The sequence below is a fragment of the Tupaia chinensis genome, unplaced genomic scaffold (assembly GCF_000334495.1).
Source record: "Tupaia chinensis unplaced genomic scaffold, TupChi_1.0 Scaffold000473_1, whole genome shotgun sequence".
NCBI classification, from domain to species: domain Eukaryota; kingdom Metazoa; phylum Chordata; class Mammalia; order Scandentia; family Tupaiidae; genus Tupaia; species Tupaia belangeri.
Genome location: NW_006159982.1, coordinates 2,136,015 through 2,152,043, shown reverse-complemented (window position 1 = coordinate 2,152,043; position 16,029 = coordinate 2,136,015). Strand labels below are relative to the sequence as shown.

Sequence of the window (16,029 nt, the reverse complement as noted above, 5' to 3'; positions counted from 1 at the left end):
GGGCACGTGTGCTCTCCAGACAGAAATAGCCAACAGGGTCTTTATGTTGTGATTCACCCCCAGCCTCAGCCAGCCCAGCACAGAAGCAGATGTATACATGTGTGCACACGGAGCAGGTAGGGGGAGACCTCCAGGCATGAACCCAGGAACTTCTCACGTGAGTCCAGCATCACAGAGCATTGCATCATTGCTGTCCGCTCCTTCACCAAACCTCAACAGAGCACCACATACCACACATAAATGTCTCTGTTCTCGCATTTAGTTTTAAAACTACAATCAGTACTTTTCATAAAATTCTGTCCATTGTCTAAACGCCAGGGGACACCGACATCAACAACGTGAGCAAATTTCCTATGGAAACTATTTTTCTGTTCATAGTAATTAAATTAGCCTCTGTAGAACTAAAAAAGGAAAGAATTTTGTGTTCCTTCTAGCTTTGAAACTCTTTGATTTGCATGTAAAAACCAGACTGTACATATGTATGTATCTCTCACATATATAATTACTCTGTACTGTATCTCTTCATTACAAAGAATTCATTATTTTAGCCCTAGAATCAGTAAGAACAGATGATATGCAATGTACCAACTTCTATGATTCAAAAGTTTCTGTCATCTGCTCTATTCAGATTACAAAGTCATTGGTGAAAAGTCCTAGGGCAAAAAAATAAAAAATTCTTTCAAGTTATCAATTGAAATTAAAGACATTTAAATGTATTCTTCACGGAAAGCAATGTCAGAAAACCTCTCTTCTTTCATTAAGGTCTTAATGACTCCGGGAAGTTATTCTGGATCTGTCTCTTACAACCTCATCTAACAATATTTTGTGAATATCCAGAGGCAGGTGGATGTTGTTAAAGCTGAGCTGGCAAAAAAAATTATAGAGAGAAGGACCACCTTACTTGTTCTGTCTGAAAACCATGAATTTCCCCACGGTTCAACAAAGATTGTGAACTTGGGGGTACTGAGACTATATCTGAGAAGAACAATTTCTCAGGATGACCGATCCCTAGACAAAGCTTGCCAACCTGTCAAAAGCACAGACCAGTATTAAGCAGAACTTCTGGCCCTTTGTAGGAACTGCTATAAGCAAACGAATCTGAAATAACTGTGCACACTTGGCAACGGCTGTACAAGTCATGGCATATATATATATATTTTTTGGAGAGGCTTTTGCTATAGGGCACGTGTGCTCTCCAGACAGAAATAGAGAAACAGAAAGTGAGAAATCACCCACCCCCCCCCCCAGGGGGATGGCCACGCCGCAATCCCTTCTCCTCCTTTCTTCTCTTGGGATCTTGGCCATGCATGCACACGTGCCCGGCGTGAGTTTTAAGCCACCGGGTCCGGGATGCGAACCGCGGTCGATTACATGGGAGTCCAGCGACATAGCCATTACACTAACTGCTGGTCCTGTGGCATATGTATTTTTCATGCCAAAAGCTTTACACTTTCTGAAATGGAAACATAGGGGTGGCTAGCTTACTAGTTTTTATTCCCACCTGCTAATTCTGGGTCAATTAGTTGCTTAAAGTTGGCACAAAGGAGTGCTAGCCAGGACTGTCTGCCTTTATGAGCACCCAAGGTATAAAGAGTAGACGTGATCGTTCCCAGTCAGACTCACTCACTTCCTAATCCCTGGGCTACTCTTCTGTACAAAGGATTTGCTAGTCACAGGTAGATTCAGAAGCCTGAGTTCATCCTCATTTTTGAAAAATTAACTAGATTCTTTCATCACTTTTTTTTTTTTTCACATTGTTGCTATAAGGCATGTGAGCTCACTATAGAGACAGAAAGCAAGAAACTACCACCAACAACACTTCCCCCCCGAGGGATGGGCATGACACAGTCCCTTCACTCCTGTTCTCCTCTCAGGCCTTTTTTTTTTTTTTTTTTTTTTGGTGTGGTTTTTTATCGCTTTTTTTTTTTGAGAGGTTTTTGCTATAGGGCATGTGCGCCAGAGACAGAGAGACAGAAAACAAGAAATCACACCCCAGGGGGGGATGACCACGCCGCAATCCCTTTTTCTCCATTCTCCTCTCGGGACCTTGGGCACACATGCACACATGCCCGGCTTGAGTTTAAGCCACCGGGTCCAGGACTCGAACTGCAGTCGACTACACAGGAGTCCAGAGACATAGCCATTACGCCAACTGCTGGTTCCTCCTCTCAGGATTTTGGGTATGCACGTGCAGTGAGTTTTTTAAGCTGCCGGATCCAAGACTTGACCCGCAGTCGACTATGTGGGAGTCCAGTGACGTGACCATTATGCCATCTGCTGGTCCCAATCACTGTATTTTTTTCAAGTGCAGTATAAAATTTTTAAAACATGAACAGAAAACTGCAGCTAATCCTGTATTAAATAATTCTCTACTTAATCATTTAATTAGACATTTGGTTAATGATCACGAGTTCAGTTGGCTGAATCATTATATGGCTTCTACCCAAAGACTACCACCTGCAACACTCTTAACCTTACTTGTATAACTCAGAGATGAATCCTCCGATTTTGCTTTGCTACTCTGTGCATACTTCTGTGACATAAACTAAGCTACCCCTGAGAGTCAACTGGCCTGGGGCAGCAGTACTTTCAAAATCTCCCAGACATCCTTAAGGTGGAGAACCAGAGAAGTAAAGTTAACCCGGAAGAAAGGTCCAGAAGCCACACAGCATGCCCAGGCCCCAGCTGCTTATCCTACCACTGCTCTCCTACAGAGCAGATAGTTCTCTTTGAACCCTTTTAAATCTGTTTGAAATGTCACTCATGGGACCAGCAGTTAGCATAATGGCTATGTCACTGGACTCCCATGTAGTCAACCGTGGTTCGAGTCCCGGGCCCGGTGGCTTAAACTCATGCTGGGCACGTGTGTGTGCATGCCCAAGATCCCAAGAGGAGAATGGAGGAGAAGGGGTTGCGGCGTGGCCATCCCCCCTGGGGTGTGATTTCTCACTTTCTGTCTGTCTGGCGAGCGCACCTGCCCTATAGCAAAAAAATAAACCTTTCCAAAAAAAAGAAAAAAAATCTGTCGCTCATATCTCTTCATGGAACAGGCCACATCCTCAGTTTAAGAACTACCATGTTTTGTCATTCCTAATATTAACTGATAAGAGTACATAGTTACATTTTGGTAAATTCTCTTAACTGTGTTTATAGATGATTGTGATTTCCACTAAACAGAGAACCTCAACATGAACCTGTAAATTAACCTAAAGATCGTTTGCTTAATAAACATTGAAATGTAAACCAAATGTGACTTCATGTCATTTATGAAAAAATATCCTAACAGCTGTGAGTTAAACATAAATAGTGATGATAAAGATGTGCACATTAACAAAATAGGATGTTCTGGAAAATTTCTCAATAACCAATGTACGTGGAACCAGCAGTTAGCATAATGGCTATGTTGCTGGACTCCCATGTAGTCGACCGCGGTTCGAGTCCCGGACCTGGTGGCTTAAACTCACACTGGGCGCGTGTGCGTGCGTGCCCAAGATCCCGACAGGAGAATGGAGGAGAAGGGGTTGCAGCGTGACCATCCCCCCTGGGGGGTGATTTCTCGCTTTCTGTCTGTCTCTCTCTGTCTTTCTGGCGAGCGCACACGCCCTATAGCAAAAGCCTCTGCAAAAAAACTCATCTGTGAAATGAGAATAATAATCCTTATTAATATATTTTGAAATAAATACAAAATTACTTGAAAAAGGAGGATTACAATTCTATTTCCATTTTTCATCAGTCACACCAAGTATATAGGTTCATTTGAATTTTACTTCTTCCACCATTACCCTAATGAGGTAGCTATAATGAAAAATTTAGGCTGGATGGGGATAATCTGCTCACAGTTACAAAGTTAAATGCTGGAGTAAACTCAAACCTTACTCTGACAGCAAGGCTCAAACTCAGTGAAAGATGTAAAAAAAAGATTTGACTTGTACAATGCAATCCATGGAAGTCAGTTGCCTTCTCATGGGATCTTACTATATGTTAATTATTGTCTTTTTTTAATGGTCTATTCTTTGTAAATATTTCATTTTTTTTCCTTTAAACTTTCCTATAACTTTGATAATAACATAGAAGGGTATAAGAGATCACTTCAATCCTTAGTAGTTTTGAAATCATGCTTCACCTAACATTTTTCTTCACTGATAAAATCAGTCTTCACATATATTGTTTTCCCTCCCCCGTTTTATTATGAAAAGAAGTGAAGACATGAACACAGGTAGGTACACTTGGAAGAGCACTGTCCAGTCCCTTAAAGAAATAGAAGATAACTGCTGTGACACCACTGGCAATACAGTAAATTTTCAAGAATTTATTTCAACTTCACTCACTTTTATGAGAATGGGAATATATACATTATTCACCAATAAATGCTCACTGCTTTAAATTTACAGCTACCCTATTTGCAGAAACTTGAAAATCATTTTGATTAAATGGAAAAAAATTACAAAATTCTTTTTTCTCATTATTCAATATATTTTTAAAATAACATTTTTATAGCAGCCAAAATCTTTAGCCAAAATTTCAGAACTAAAGTTCCTTCTGTATAACAAAATGGCCACATTTAATTATCTTGGAAAAAAAAAAAAACAGTGGCTCCTTAAACAAGGCAGATTAGCAATTGGTACAGTTTTCGTTTCTGAGCACTCTATATTTGTTTTATCTTTTCAACTCAGACAATTACTCCAACTTGAAAGAAAGCTTAAACAGACTTTTGGCATTTAATATTGGTAATGCTTGCTAAGATTTAAGAATTCCCAACAGAATCAGAACATGGCCCACAATTAAAATTGTCTTACAGGACTTACAACACAGTAGAATCTGGTATTCAACATCAATAGTGTTTCTGAATTACATATTTTTTTCACAAACATAGCACCTCATCAAATATCTGGTAAACACTCAGCAATCACAACAAGGGTCGGGAGACCATGTTCCAAAGAGGATTATGTGATTCACTTAAGACTGCATTTCAAGACCAGTCTCAGGCATCAAGAGGAGGAGTGCAGTCTGCCGGTTCCTGTGCTCTAAGGGATGCTTGTATCTACATGGGACCATCCTGAGACAGTACTGTTTTTCCAAAATCAACACAAAATAGCTAGACACTGAAATGGACTCCTGCTTTACAAATGATCTGTTAAATGCACCTGTAAAACCAAAACGAATTTCCAAATGTCAAAAGAGAGATGGTTATTGTATCTCCTTATTCCAGGTAATTCTGCTAAAAAGATACTAAATTAAGTCTAATTTTATCCTGTAAAGTTTTAGTGTAAAAATGAATGTATTAAAACCCGGGAAAGTTTAATTTTCATCTAACTGTAACAAAACCACTCATTCTGGTGAGTTTTCACAAGCTGTACTCTTGACCTGAAGAGTCACTTTTTTTATGCCGAGGAGATGGGGTAGTCTTCGTAGGGGATGGCGAGGCAGTGCCAGGGGAGTCGGTTCCTCCATCAGAAGTGCTTGGTGATGATGCCAGGTAGGGGACTTTCTTTCTTCCAAGGAATCCTCCCCCTTCAAATCCTCCTTTCTTCCTTAACTCTACTTTATTTTCGTTTTCATCTTCTGATGACCTCTTCTTGGGATCTGAAAAACCTTCAGCTATCTTATGCACTTCCGATCCACTGTCCACTTCTTTCAGACATTTTACTTCTGTCCCAGGAGACTTTCTCTCAGATACATTACTTTCCCCTGTTGCCCCCTTCATTTCAGCTTGTATTGGGCCCAAGTTACCGTTTTCAGGAACAGCTCTTTCTACATTTCTGTTCAAATTGATAGTCTGGAAGTCCCTATAACTGTGGAAGCTCTCAGTCCTTCTTGCTCTTGCTAACAAAGGACTCTCTCTGTAAGGCCGCATGGAACCGTAAGTAGCTGCTTCGTGGATGGTTTCATGGTGCTGAAGCTGAAGGCTGAAACAGTTTTAAAAAAATACAATTCAGATGTTACTCTAGGATTTTTCAGGAACATATCTCATCAGTTAAACTACTAATAAAAACACTATATATAAAGAATACGCAATATATATAAAGTATATTCCTCTGTATAAAAATATGTTTAGGGCTGGCCCTGTGGCCTAGTGATTAAGGGAACCAGATCCTACATGCCTGACCACTTTGAATCCCAGCCCCGGTAACATGAAAAACATGCTTGGCATGTATGCCTGAAATCCTGACAAGACAGAGAGATGGAGAAGGAACTGTGGAATGACCGTGCCCTGCTGGGGTGATGCTTTCTACCTCTCGCTCTGTTCTGTCTCTCTCTGGTGAGTACTATATATATATATCAAAAACGTACACACCCACACATATATACACAAAATTACCATGTACATGATATCATACATATACTTAGTCAAGCTGGATTTCTGAATAGTTAAAAAAAAAGTGGAAAAAAAGCTTTTATTTTTAAATGTGTTTATTGAGAGAGAGAGAGAGAAGTACCCTCATTAGGGTCTCTACTCACTAGCCTTCCCAGCAGTGAGGATCATGTGTGCAAGTGCCCCATGTGGTCAACCAGGTAACCAGACCCATGATCAAATATATGCATATCGTATCACCTAAGCAAGACGGCTATGCCACTGAGCTGGCCCAGAAGGAAAAACAAAAAAAAAAAACAAAAAACTTGTAAGTCAATACAGAACAAACATAATTCAGTTATTTAGACCTTTTTTCTTCAAATTTTGGGACAGTCTTTGCCAATATAACTAAAACAACACAGATCATTGTATTTGAAGTACAGAGGGCCTAAATGTAAGAGTATACATGATAATGTAATCACTTCAACTAATACTGTCCCTAAGGCAGCAAAAACAAAAGCACCACATGATAACAGCCAAGTTAACATGGTATTCCTAACTTTCCTTGGATTCTTGCTTCTTTAATAGGTATCCAAATTGGAGGCAATTCACAAAATAAAACAAAAGGCAAAAAAATGTTTTTCTCTGAAAAGGACCACATGTATGCAGATGAGAAACTTAGCAAAATTTTCTTTTTTCCTTTTCCTTTGCTATAGGGTATGTGTGTGCTCACTGGAGAGATAGAGACCAAAAGAGAGAAAGTGAGAAATCACTTCCCCCAGGGGGGATGGTTATGCTGCAATCTCCTCTCCTCCATCCTCCTCTTGGGATTTTGGGAACTCATACACACATGCCTGGCATGAGTTTCAAGTTGCTGGGTCTGGGATTCAAATCACGGCCGACCATGTGGGAATTCAATGCCTTAATCATTACACCATCTGCTGGCCCTAGTAAAATTTTCTTAAAGTCTGAATATCCATATGAAGTCTGAATTAAAAACGCACTTTGAAAATATGGCTTTCTAAAACAACTACGTGATTATAATCTCTCAATTTTCCCCAAAGTGAGTACATTAACTTACGATATAATATCCAACTCTTTAACCTACCTAGAACTTGATTCCCGAAGGCGGCTATGCTGAACCACAGAAGTTGCAGGACTAATGTTGGGAGTAGCACAGCGAGATGTGCTCAGATCACACTGATCCAGTAATTTGAGTAGCTCTTCTTCAGTTGGACCTCCTACATCTGAGGAAAACACACACTCGTTACAATCACTCACCTGAAAAGCTTACCATGCCATACACACCTTTCCACGTGGGACCTACCCTTCTCTTCACTTTTGTTGACCATGTCCATCGCAGTGGTGAGATCCCACATTTGAATGCTGCCATTCGTGTGGCCTGTAAACAAGTAGCGCCTTGGTCTTGAGCCCATCCTGCTGGATCCCTCACACTCTCTCACAGTAAATGAGGATATTGTAGTACAGTCAACAGCTTGGATCTCACATATTCTGCAAAAGATAATGTATAGTTGTAAACCACGGGAATAAACGGAATAATTCAGGTTTCTCATTAATTTCTTACTTTTAGTATTACAGGTGAATACTACACATAACTGAAACAGATTTAAAGGGGTCAAGACAAGTCAATAAAAATAAAATTCAGGGCCAGCAGGTGGCAAAGTGGTTAAGGCGTTGAACTCCAACATGGCCAACTATCGTTCGAATTCCGGACTCAGCAACTTGAACTCACACTGGGCATGTGTGAGCACATGCCCAACATCCCGAGAGGAGAATGGAGGAGAGGAGATTGTGGCATGGCCGCACCCCCTGGTTGGTGATTTCTCACTTTCTCTGTCTCTCCAGCAAGCACACACACCCCACAGCAAAAATAAAATAAAAGCTAAAAAAAAAAACACTCTCCAAAATAAATAAGAATGAAATTCAAGCTCTGAGTGCAGAGAAAAGGTTCTTGTAGAACAATGTACTAAATAACTGAAATAAGGCAAATAACTTAAGTTGATGTCCAAAAAAAGGAGTCATAACAGGAACAAGCCATTCTTTGAAAGGATGCTATGAAAACAAAAAGGAAAGGAAGGGAGGAAGGAAGGGAAGAAGCAAGGAAGAAAGAAAACAAACATTATGCTAGAAGAGATCTTAAAAATGCCATATAGAATACATGTGTAACTTATTTATTTATTATTATTATTTTTTTATTGGACGGTTTATAGGGTGCATCTGCTCACCAGAAGACAGAGAAAAAGAAAGCAAGAAATCACCCCTCTCCTCCCCGCCCCCGGGGGGAGAATGGCCATGCTTCAATCCCTTCTCCTCCATTCTCCTCTCAGGATCTTGGGCAGGCACGCACATGTGCCTGGTGTGAGTTTAAGACACCGAGTCTGGGACTTGAACCACGGTCAATTACATGGGAGTCCAGTGACATAGCCATTACGCCAACTGCTGGTCCCTGATGTGTAAATTTTAAAAATCTGAAACCAGAAAAAAATCTAGTTCTATGAACATGACCTGAATTGTATTATCAATTAGTATAATACTCTTAGCTTGTCCAAAGCATTTTTATTGCTATTTCATGAATTTACTAAAGATAAAAGAACCTGAGAAAGAATAACCATTATCCATACCAACAAATGAAGAAATCAAAGCATAATGTCAGCAAATAATTTTCCCCAAATCATAAACAGTTGACTAAATTAAAATTAACTGACTTCCTTTATCCCAGCCTACTTCAAAAGAGAATTGAAGGAATTTATTAAAAAAAAAAACAGTAACAGGGGGACCAGCAGTTAGTGTAATGGCTATGTCACTGAACTCCCATGTAGTCAACTGTAGTTTGAGTCCCGGCTTAAACTCATACTAGGCACATGTGCATCCGTGCCCAAGCTCCTGAAAGGAGAATGGAGGAGAAGGGATTGCGGCATGGCCGCAAATCACCCCCCGGGGGATGATTTCTTGCTTTCTGTCTGTCTCTCTCTCTTTCTGGCAAGCGCATGCACCCAGAAAACTTCTCCAAAAAAATAAATAAATAAAAGTAACAGGCAAATGCAAGTCAAAAAAATAGAGGAGAAAATAATAATCTCCATAAATGTAAGAAACATACAAATAGAGAAGAAAGCTTAGCTGAGTTTCCTAGTAGGCAGGGCAAAAGAAAAAAAATAATTCCTGTAAGTCTACATACAGTGATTAGCATAACCTAGTCTCATTCCCAACTTTAAGGGAAAAGTTTTCAATATTTAGTATCGAATGAATTCTGCAAAAAATATTATTGTAGATATTATCAGATTAAGAAATGATCCTTTTTAATTGCTGGGGTTTTTCCAAAATTATAAATAGGTACTGAATTGTTATACTTTTTTCTGTTTATACAGATTTTTTTTTCATTACTGGCAATGTAATAAATTACATTTGTTCTTAAGTTACATCTTTAAATTCATTTAAAGTGTTTTTTAAAAACCTACAATTATGCTTGTTTAAACTAAAACAAATCAACACTTACATGTGCATAAAACTCATAATTTTGTTCCTTTTTTCCCTGAGGTAAATTTCTTAGAATTACTCCTTCCTTTAAAAGTTTTTACAGGGGGAACCAGCAGTTAGCATAATGGCTATGTCGCTGGACTCCCACATAGTCGACCGCGGTTCGCCTCCCAGGCCCGGTGGCTTAGAACTCACGCCAGGCGCATGTGAGTGCATGCCAAAGATCCTGAGAGGAGAATGGAGGAGAAGGGACTGCGGTGTGACCATCCTCCCTGGGGGGGGTGATTTCTCGCTTTCTGTCTCTATGTCTCTCTCTGTCTGGCAAGTGCACGTGCCCTATAGCGAAAATCTCTCCCAAAAAAAAAAAAGTTTTTACAGGGAAATTTCTCCCTGCTCATTTCATTTAAAACATTACACTCCACTTATTATTAAGAGCTTGAACTATCTAAAAAAATTAAAAATTGCTGGGGACCAGCAGATGGCATCATGGTCCATCATTGGACTCTCACATGGCTGACCACAGTTGAGTCCCAGACCTAGAGGCTTCAATCTCACGCCAGGCACACATGCATGCATGCCCAAGATTCCAAGAAGAGAATAGAGGAGAAGGGATTGGGTGTGGCCAACTCTCCTGAGGGATGATTTCTTGCTTTCTGTCTCCCTGTCTCTTTTATCTCTCCAGTAAGCTCATGAACCCTATAGCAAAAATCTCTCTAAAAAAAAGTTGCTAAAGAGCACATGCACTTGCCAGAGAAAGACAGGGAGACAGGGAAGGAGGGTACAAGAGAAAGTATCCTCATGGGGAAAGGTCCCACCACAGTCTCTTCTCTATTTCTTTTTGGGATTTTGAGCACCCATACACGTGCGCTTACTGTGGTTTCCAAGCTGCTGCGTATGGAACTCAAACCATGCAGGCAGCCATGCAGGATACAGCCACTTTAACTTCCACTGCTCCAGTGGGTCTGAGCTTAAACTATCTTAAGGTTTAGTTCACAATAGCTTCATAAAGGGTTGCTTTTTCTACTCAATCCTACAAAGTAATTTCTGCTTGTTATTTTTTTTAAAAAAGAATTATTTATTAATACTTTTAATTTGCTACAGGGCACATGCGCTCACCAGAAAGAGAAGGGTGGGGAAGTGAGAAAGAAAGCCGCCAGGTCCGGGTGGCAAACTACAGTCAATCATGTGGGAGTACAGTGCTTTCATCACCATACCACCTCGCTGCTTGTCATTTTTGTAACTATATCTTCACCTCTGGAATCATAATCTTAAAAATTGTAATCTTAAAAATTACACAGATGGCGTAATGGTTGGGGCACTGGACTTTCACATGGTCAACAATAGTTCAAATCCCAGACCAGGTGGTTTGCTTTCACATTCCCTTTCTCTGTCTCTCTCTGGTCAAATTAAAAACTAATACAAATAAATCTTTAAAAAAATTATAAAATTTATCATGCAGAAACTGTAGTTGATTATAATACACTACTACTGTTTGAAATAACAGAAGGGACAGGAGAATTGAACAAAGATATAATAATAATACATTATTAGAGAATATTATGACATCACATTTTATACATAGCAGCTTCTTTATTTAAAATCACAGTGATTTATAATACTTATTAAGATAACAATTTGGGGGGACCAGCAGGTGGAGTGGTGGTTAAGGTTACTGGTTTCCCACATGGCCAACTGCAGTTGGAGTCCTAGATCTGGCGGCTTACTTTCTCATTTTCTCTGTCTCTCACTGTCCCTCTTTAGTAAGGAAGAAAAGAAAGAAAAAGAGAAACAGAAAGAGAGAGAGACAAAAAGAGAGAGAAAAAGAAAAAACAAATGACCAATTTGGTCTTAAGTATATTATAGGTCCCTAATACATTTTATTTTTTATAATTTTATTTATTCATTTATTTTAATTTGACCAGAGAGAGAAACATACGCACACACACAACACACATACACACATACACACACACACACACATACACACACACACACAGACAGAGAGAGAGAGAAAGCAAGAAAGCAAGTCACCAGGTCCAAGACTGGAACCGTGGTCGGTCATGTGGGAGTGTCCAGCACCATAACCACTGCTCCACCTGCTTGTCAATAAATAAATAAATAAACTGTCGAAAAATATAGTTTAGTTACACAAAAATCATTTTCTGGGGACCAGCAGATGGCATAATAGTCATGTTGCTGGACTCCCACATAGCTAACTGTGGTTCAAGTACCGGACCCAGTGGCTTAATACTCACGCCAGCTCATGTGTGTGCATGCCCCAAATCCCTAGAGAATAGAAGAGACTGAAGCGTGGTCAACCCCCTTGGGAGGTGATTTCTCGCTTTCTGTCTCCATAGTGAACACATACACCGTATGGCAAAAAACCCTCTCTAAAGAAAAAAAAAATCATTTTCTGTAATTAATTCATTTTAACAGTTACTAATGACTACATGCAATGACCTTTGATGGAAAGAAAATGTATCATCTCTCAAAAGAGTTTTATTCACTATTGTCATACGAGACATGTTGAAGTAAAGACATCCAAAAAAAAATTTTAAATATCAATAACACCAAGCAACATTAAAGTGGAAAGCAGTAGCCTTCTTAATGCTACTAATAAAAATTATGCTTTTTTCATTTGACATGCAAAAAACCACAGACCACAGGTGGCGTAGTGGTTAAGGCTTTAGACGCACATGGCTGACAGTGATTCGAGCTCCAGGCCCCGCCACTTGAAACATTCCGGGCACGTGTGTGTACATGCCCAAAATCCCAAGAGGAGGCTGGAGGAGAAGGGACTGCAATGCAGTCATCCTCCCTGGGAGGCGATCTGCCTTCTGTCTCTCTGTCTCTGTCTCAAGAGCACACGGTGAGCAGATGTGCCCAATGGGGGGAAAAAAGATCTCTCCAAAAAAAAAAAAAATTGGTTTTAGGTTTGCTGCATAGTGTAGGCAGTAGGGTGTCACTGGATGATAATGGACACATTATGGAAGGCCCCAGGTTCAGATCCCAGGTAGACCTGAGCACACCGGGCTCACCTGTGAGTCCTGGCTGACTAGAAAGTTAGGGAGAGATCTGTGGTATAGCAAGACCCTGTCAAGGTCCCCCATGTGTCCATGTGTCTGTCTCTCATTAGAAAAATAAACCATAAGAAATCATTTAATTTTAAAATGACAGCCATGTTAAAAGCTCAATTTGTATCAGGCCAGAAGTCCATCACTTTTAAAGACTTCAGTCAATGGAGGGACGAGCAGTTAGTGTAATGGCTATGTCGCTGGACTCCCATGTAGTCGACTGTGGTTCGAGTCCCGGACCTGGTGGCTTAAACTCACGCCAGGTGTGTGTGCGTGCGTGCCCAAGATCCTGAGAGGTGAATGGAGGAGAAGGGATTGCGGCGTGACCATCCCCCCTGGGGGGTGATTTCTCGCTTTCTATCTCTCTGTCTCACTGTCTGGCAAGCGCATGCACCCTATAGCAAAAAACCTCTTAAAAAAAACAAAACAAACAAACAAAAAACTTCAGTCAATGGAAAAGGAAAAGGAAACTAGCCTCTTGACCGTCTAGGATAGTCAGGGGCAATGCAAGATATATCATGTTTTTTACTCATTTTATCCTATGACATCCTGCCAGGATAGCTGAACCTAGTTTTATCAAGAAGCCAGAACTAAGGGAAATAACCACAGCTGAATTTACATAGCTAATAAGTGGAAAAGTTAGAATTCAGTTCGGCCGTCTGCCATTAACTTCATCACTTGAAGTCTGAACAGAGATCATTTAATCAGAGGCAAGCAGAAGAATGCTGCCCGGGCCAGTGCCGCTGATGGCAGCAGAAGGGCAGCCTTCGTGCTGTGCGAGTGCTGTGCTCAGGGAGTGACTCCGAACTCGTGGAGTTTCTCTCTAAGTGAAAGTACACGGAAGGAAAAGAAACATCTAAAATAGGACCTGAAACATGGGCACTACACTGCAAACACTGAGACCATACATATAGTTACTACTGATGGACATTTTTGTAGTTGCTATTGTTGAACACTTAATTGCTTGATCATTTTTACTTTAGAAGGGGTACTGATTGTCTGAAAATCTGTAATAGGTTTTACTAGAGATTATAAATAATGTATACAGATTTATATGTTATAAAATGAATAAAGTCTTTTTTATTTTCTTTTTTGTAGTGAAGAAACTCAATGTTTACAAGAAATATCTAAGTTTGGCCATAAAAAAAATTTTGGTGTTCTTGTCCTTTTTCATCATTAATCCTAACTATCGACAGCTATTACTAAAAAGTATTAAATACTAGACAATAAGCAGTAAGTACACTGGCTTAATTTCCAAAAGTAATTTTTTCTTGACTCGTGACATAGCACTTGAGAAGGCAGAGGAGCACTCTCCATGGGTCTGGTCATACCACAATGCCCTTCTTCCTGTCCTCTAGCCCATCAGATTTGGGTACTTGGTTTGCCCTGACCAGACCAAGGATTCAATCGTGGTCGTCACGTAGAATCCAGCTCCTCTTCAGTAGTGCATTACTGCTGCACGAAGGAACCAGCTGTCTTAATTTTTAAGTTGTAATGATCATAAGATTCAAACAGACCTCTCTTGACAATTTGTTTCTGGTAGACTCTCTTATCAATCTGCCAAGTTATCCATATGTTTTAAAGACAAAAGTGACTGCCATTTACTGTAAAAATATTTTTCCAGTAGAGTATTACCTTTTTCCAGTAGATGAAAGTCTTACAAATAGTTTGTTAGTGATGGGAACAACTTTCTGAATAAACACCTGTTGATCATCTCGTTCTCCAAAAGGCCCTAGGTCAAAAACAAGAAAATGTCAAAGAAGTTAATTAATATTTAGCATGTTACATCTTCCAAAAGGAACATTAATATTTATTTTTTTTAAAAAGGTTTCTCAGGCCTATCGAAATATGGTATTAAATTCCAAGTCAAAACCAGATAAAAAATGCAACAGTACAAGTACTTCAACTTCCATTAACATCTTTTCATGGAAATATATAGTATTTCAAAATTATATTTTATGTACTGAGACTAAAAGCTGAAGGCAATAATTTGCTTCAGGCTCTACATTAACAGTACTAGAAGGAGACTTGATAAAATATTTACTATCTTTTGGGAATATGCTTAGATTATTAGGACTTAAAAAAAGATGTAGAAATTAAGTTAGTTCATGTTTTTATTTTACTTTTTTGAAAAGCCAAATATAAAATTTGAAAATATAAAATGAAGCATCATTAAATAGAATTTATTTCATTGGAGGCTTTCATTAACCAGACTTCTTCCTTTAGTATTTTCTTTTTACGAAAAGATGCAAATTAAGAAGAATCAATTTCATAGATGGTTACTGGTAAACCTCAAAAGAAAAACATCAACAAATGTATGAAGATCAAAGAACATGAGTCCTGCAAGGTTTTCAAATTAGAAAGACTATTTCCACTTTGTTATACTTCGCAAGGCAGGTGAATGGCCCATTCTACTTGAGATAGATTTTAATCAATATAAAGGAAGTGCTTTTATGCCAAACTTAAACATAATTTTAGTAATTCTTTTCCCAGTCATAAAAAATTTTGTGTTCAACAAAATGTTGTACAATGCTTTTGCTGATGTAAAATAAAATATTTAGGGACAATACATCCCAAATTATCTCATATGAATAATATCTAATGGCATCTTTATGAATGGTTAGTAAATAACCTATATTGTACTTGCTATATGCCACAGTGATTTCCTGACAAATGTAACTCATTTTGGTCATGATAATAACCCTGTAAGTACTATTATTATCTCCACTTTGCAGATGAGAAACCTCACATACCAAGAGATTAAACAAAGATGTCATAGGTCCTATGTGATGAAACTAGAATTCAAACAAACCCATGCTTATCTGGCTCTAGACTTCGGCTCTTCACTATATTATGCAGTTGCTCAAAAACTAGACAACTTTTTGATGTCTGCTTCTATTGAGACGAAATGATGGTCTATAAGATGACTATGGAACTATAGCTTCTCTTCTCGTAAACTGTATATTGACCTGAGATTCTCCCATAACCTAACTCTTTATACTTTGTCTGTCAACACCATTCCAGCATCCAATTTTTAGTTTGTCTAAACAAGGGGTCCCAAGTCCTAGGGCTGGGATGGGTGCCCATCTATGACCTACTATCCCCTCCCCACCTGACCCCAGGCCCCATGGCAGTGGTAGGCAGCAGGCAAGTAAGGCTTCATCTGGG

General features: G+C 39.4%; 1 protein-coding gene across 1 annotated transcript in view; it reads right to left on the bottom strand.

Annotated features, from left to right (window-relative positions):
- Positions 1 to 4,289: 4,289 nt before the first annotated feature.
- The window catches only part of KCTD3 (potassium channel tetramerization domain containing 3), a 103,512-nt gene continuing 91,772 nt past the window's right edge, over positions 4,290 to 16,029 (bottom strand). The window contains exons 22-24 of the mRNA XM_027774710.1: positions 7,620 to 7,804; positions 7,401 to 7,539; positions 4,290 to 5,906 (exon numbers count right to left, since the gene is read on the bottom strand). Coding sequence (XP_027630511.1) covers positions 5,345 to 5,906; positions 7,401 to 7,539; positions 7,620 to 7,804 — 886 coding nt within the window. The 3' untranslated portion in view covers positions 4,290 to 5,344. The remainder of the gene's footprint in view (positions 5,907 to 7,400; positions 7,540 to 7,619; positions 7,805 to 16,029) is intronic.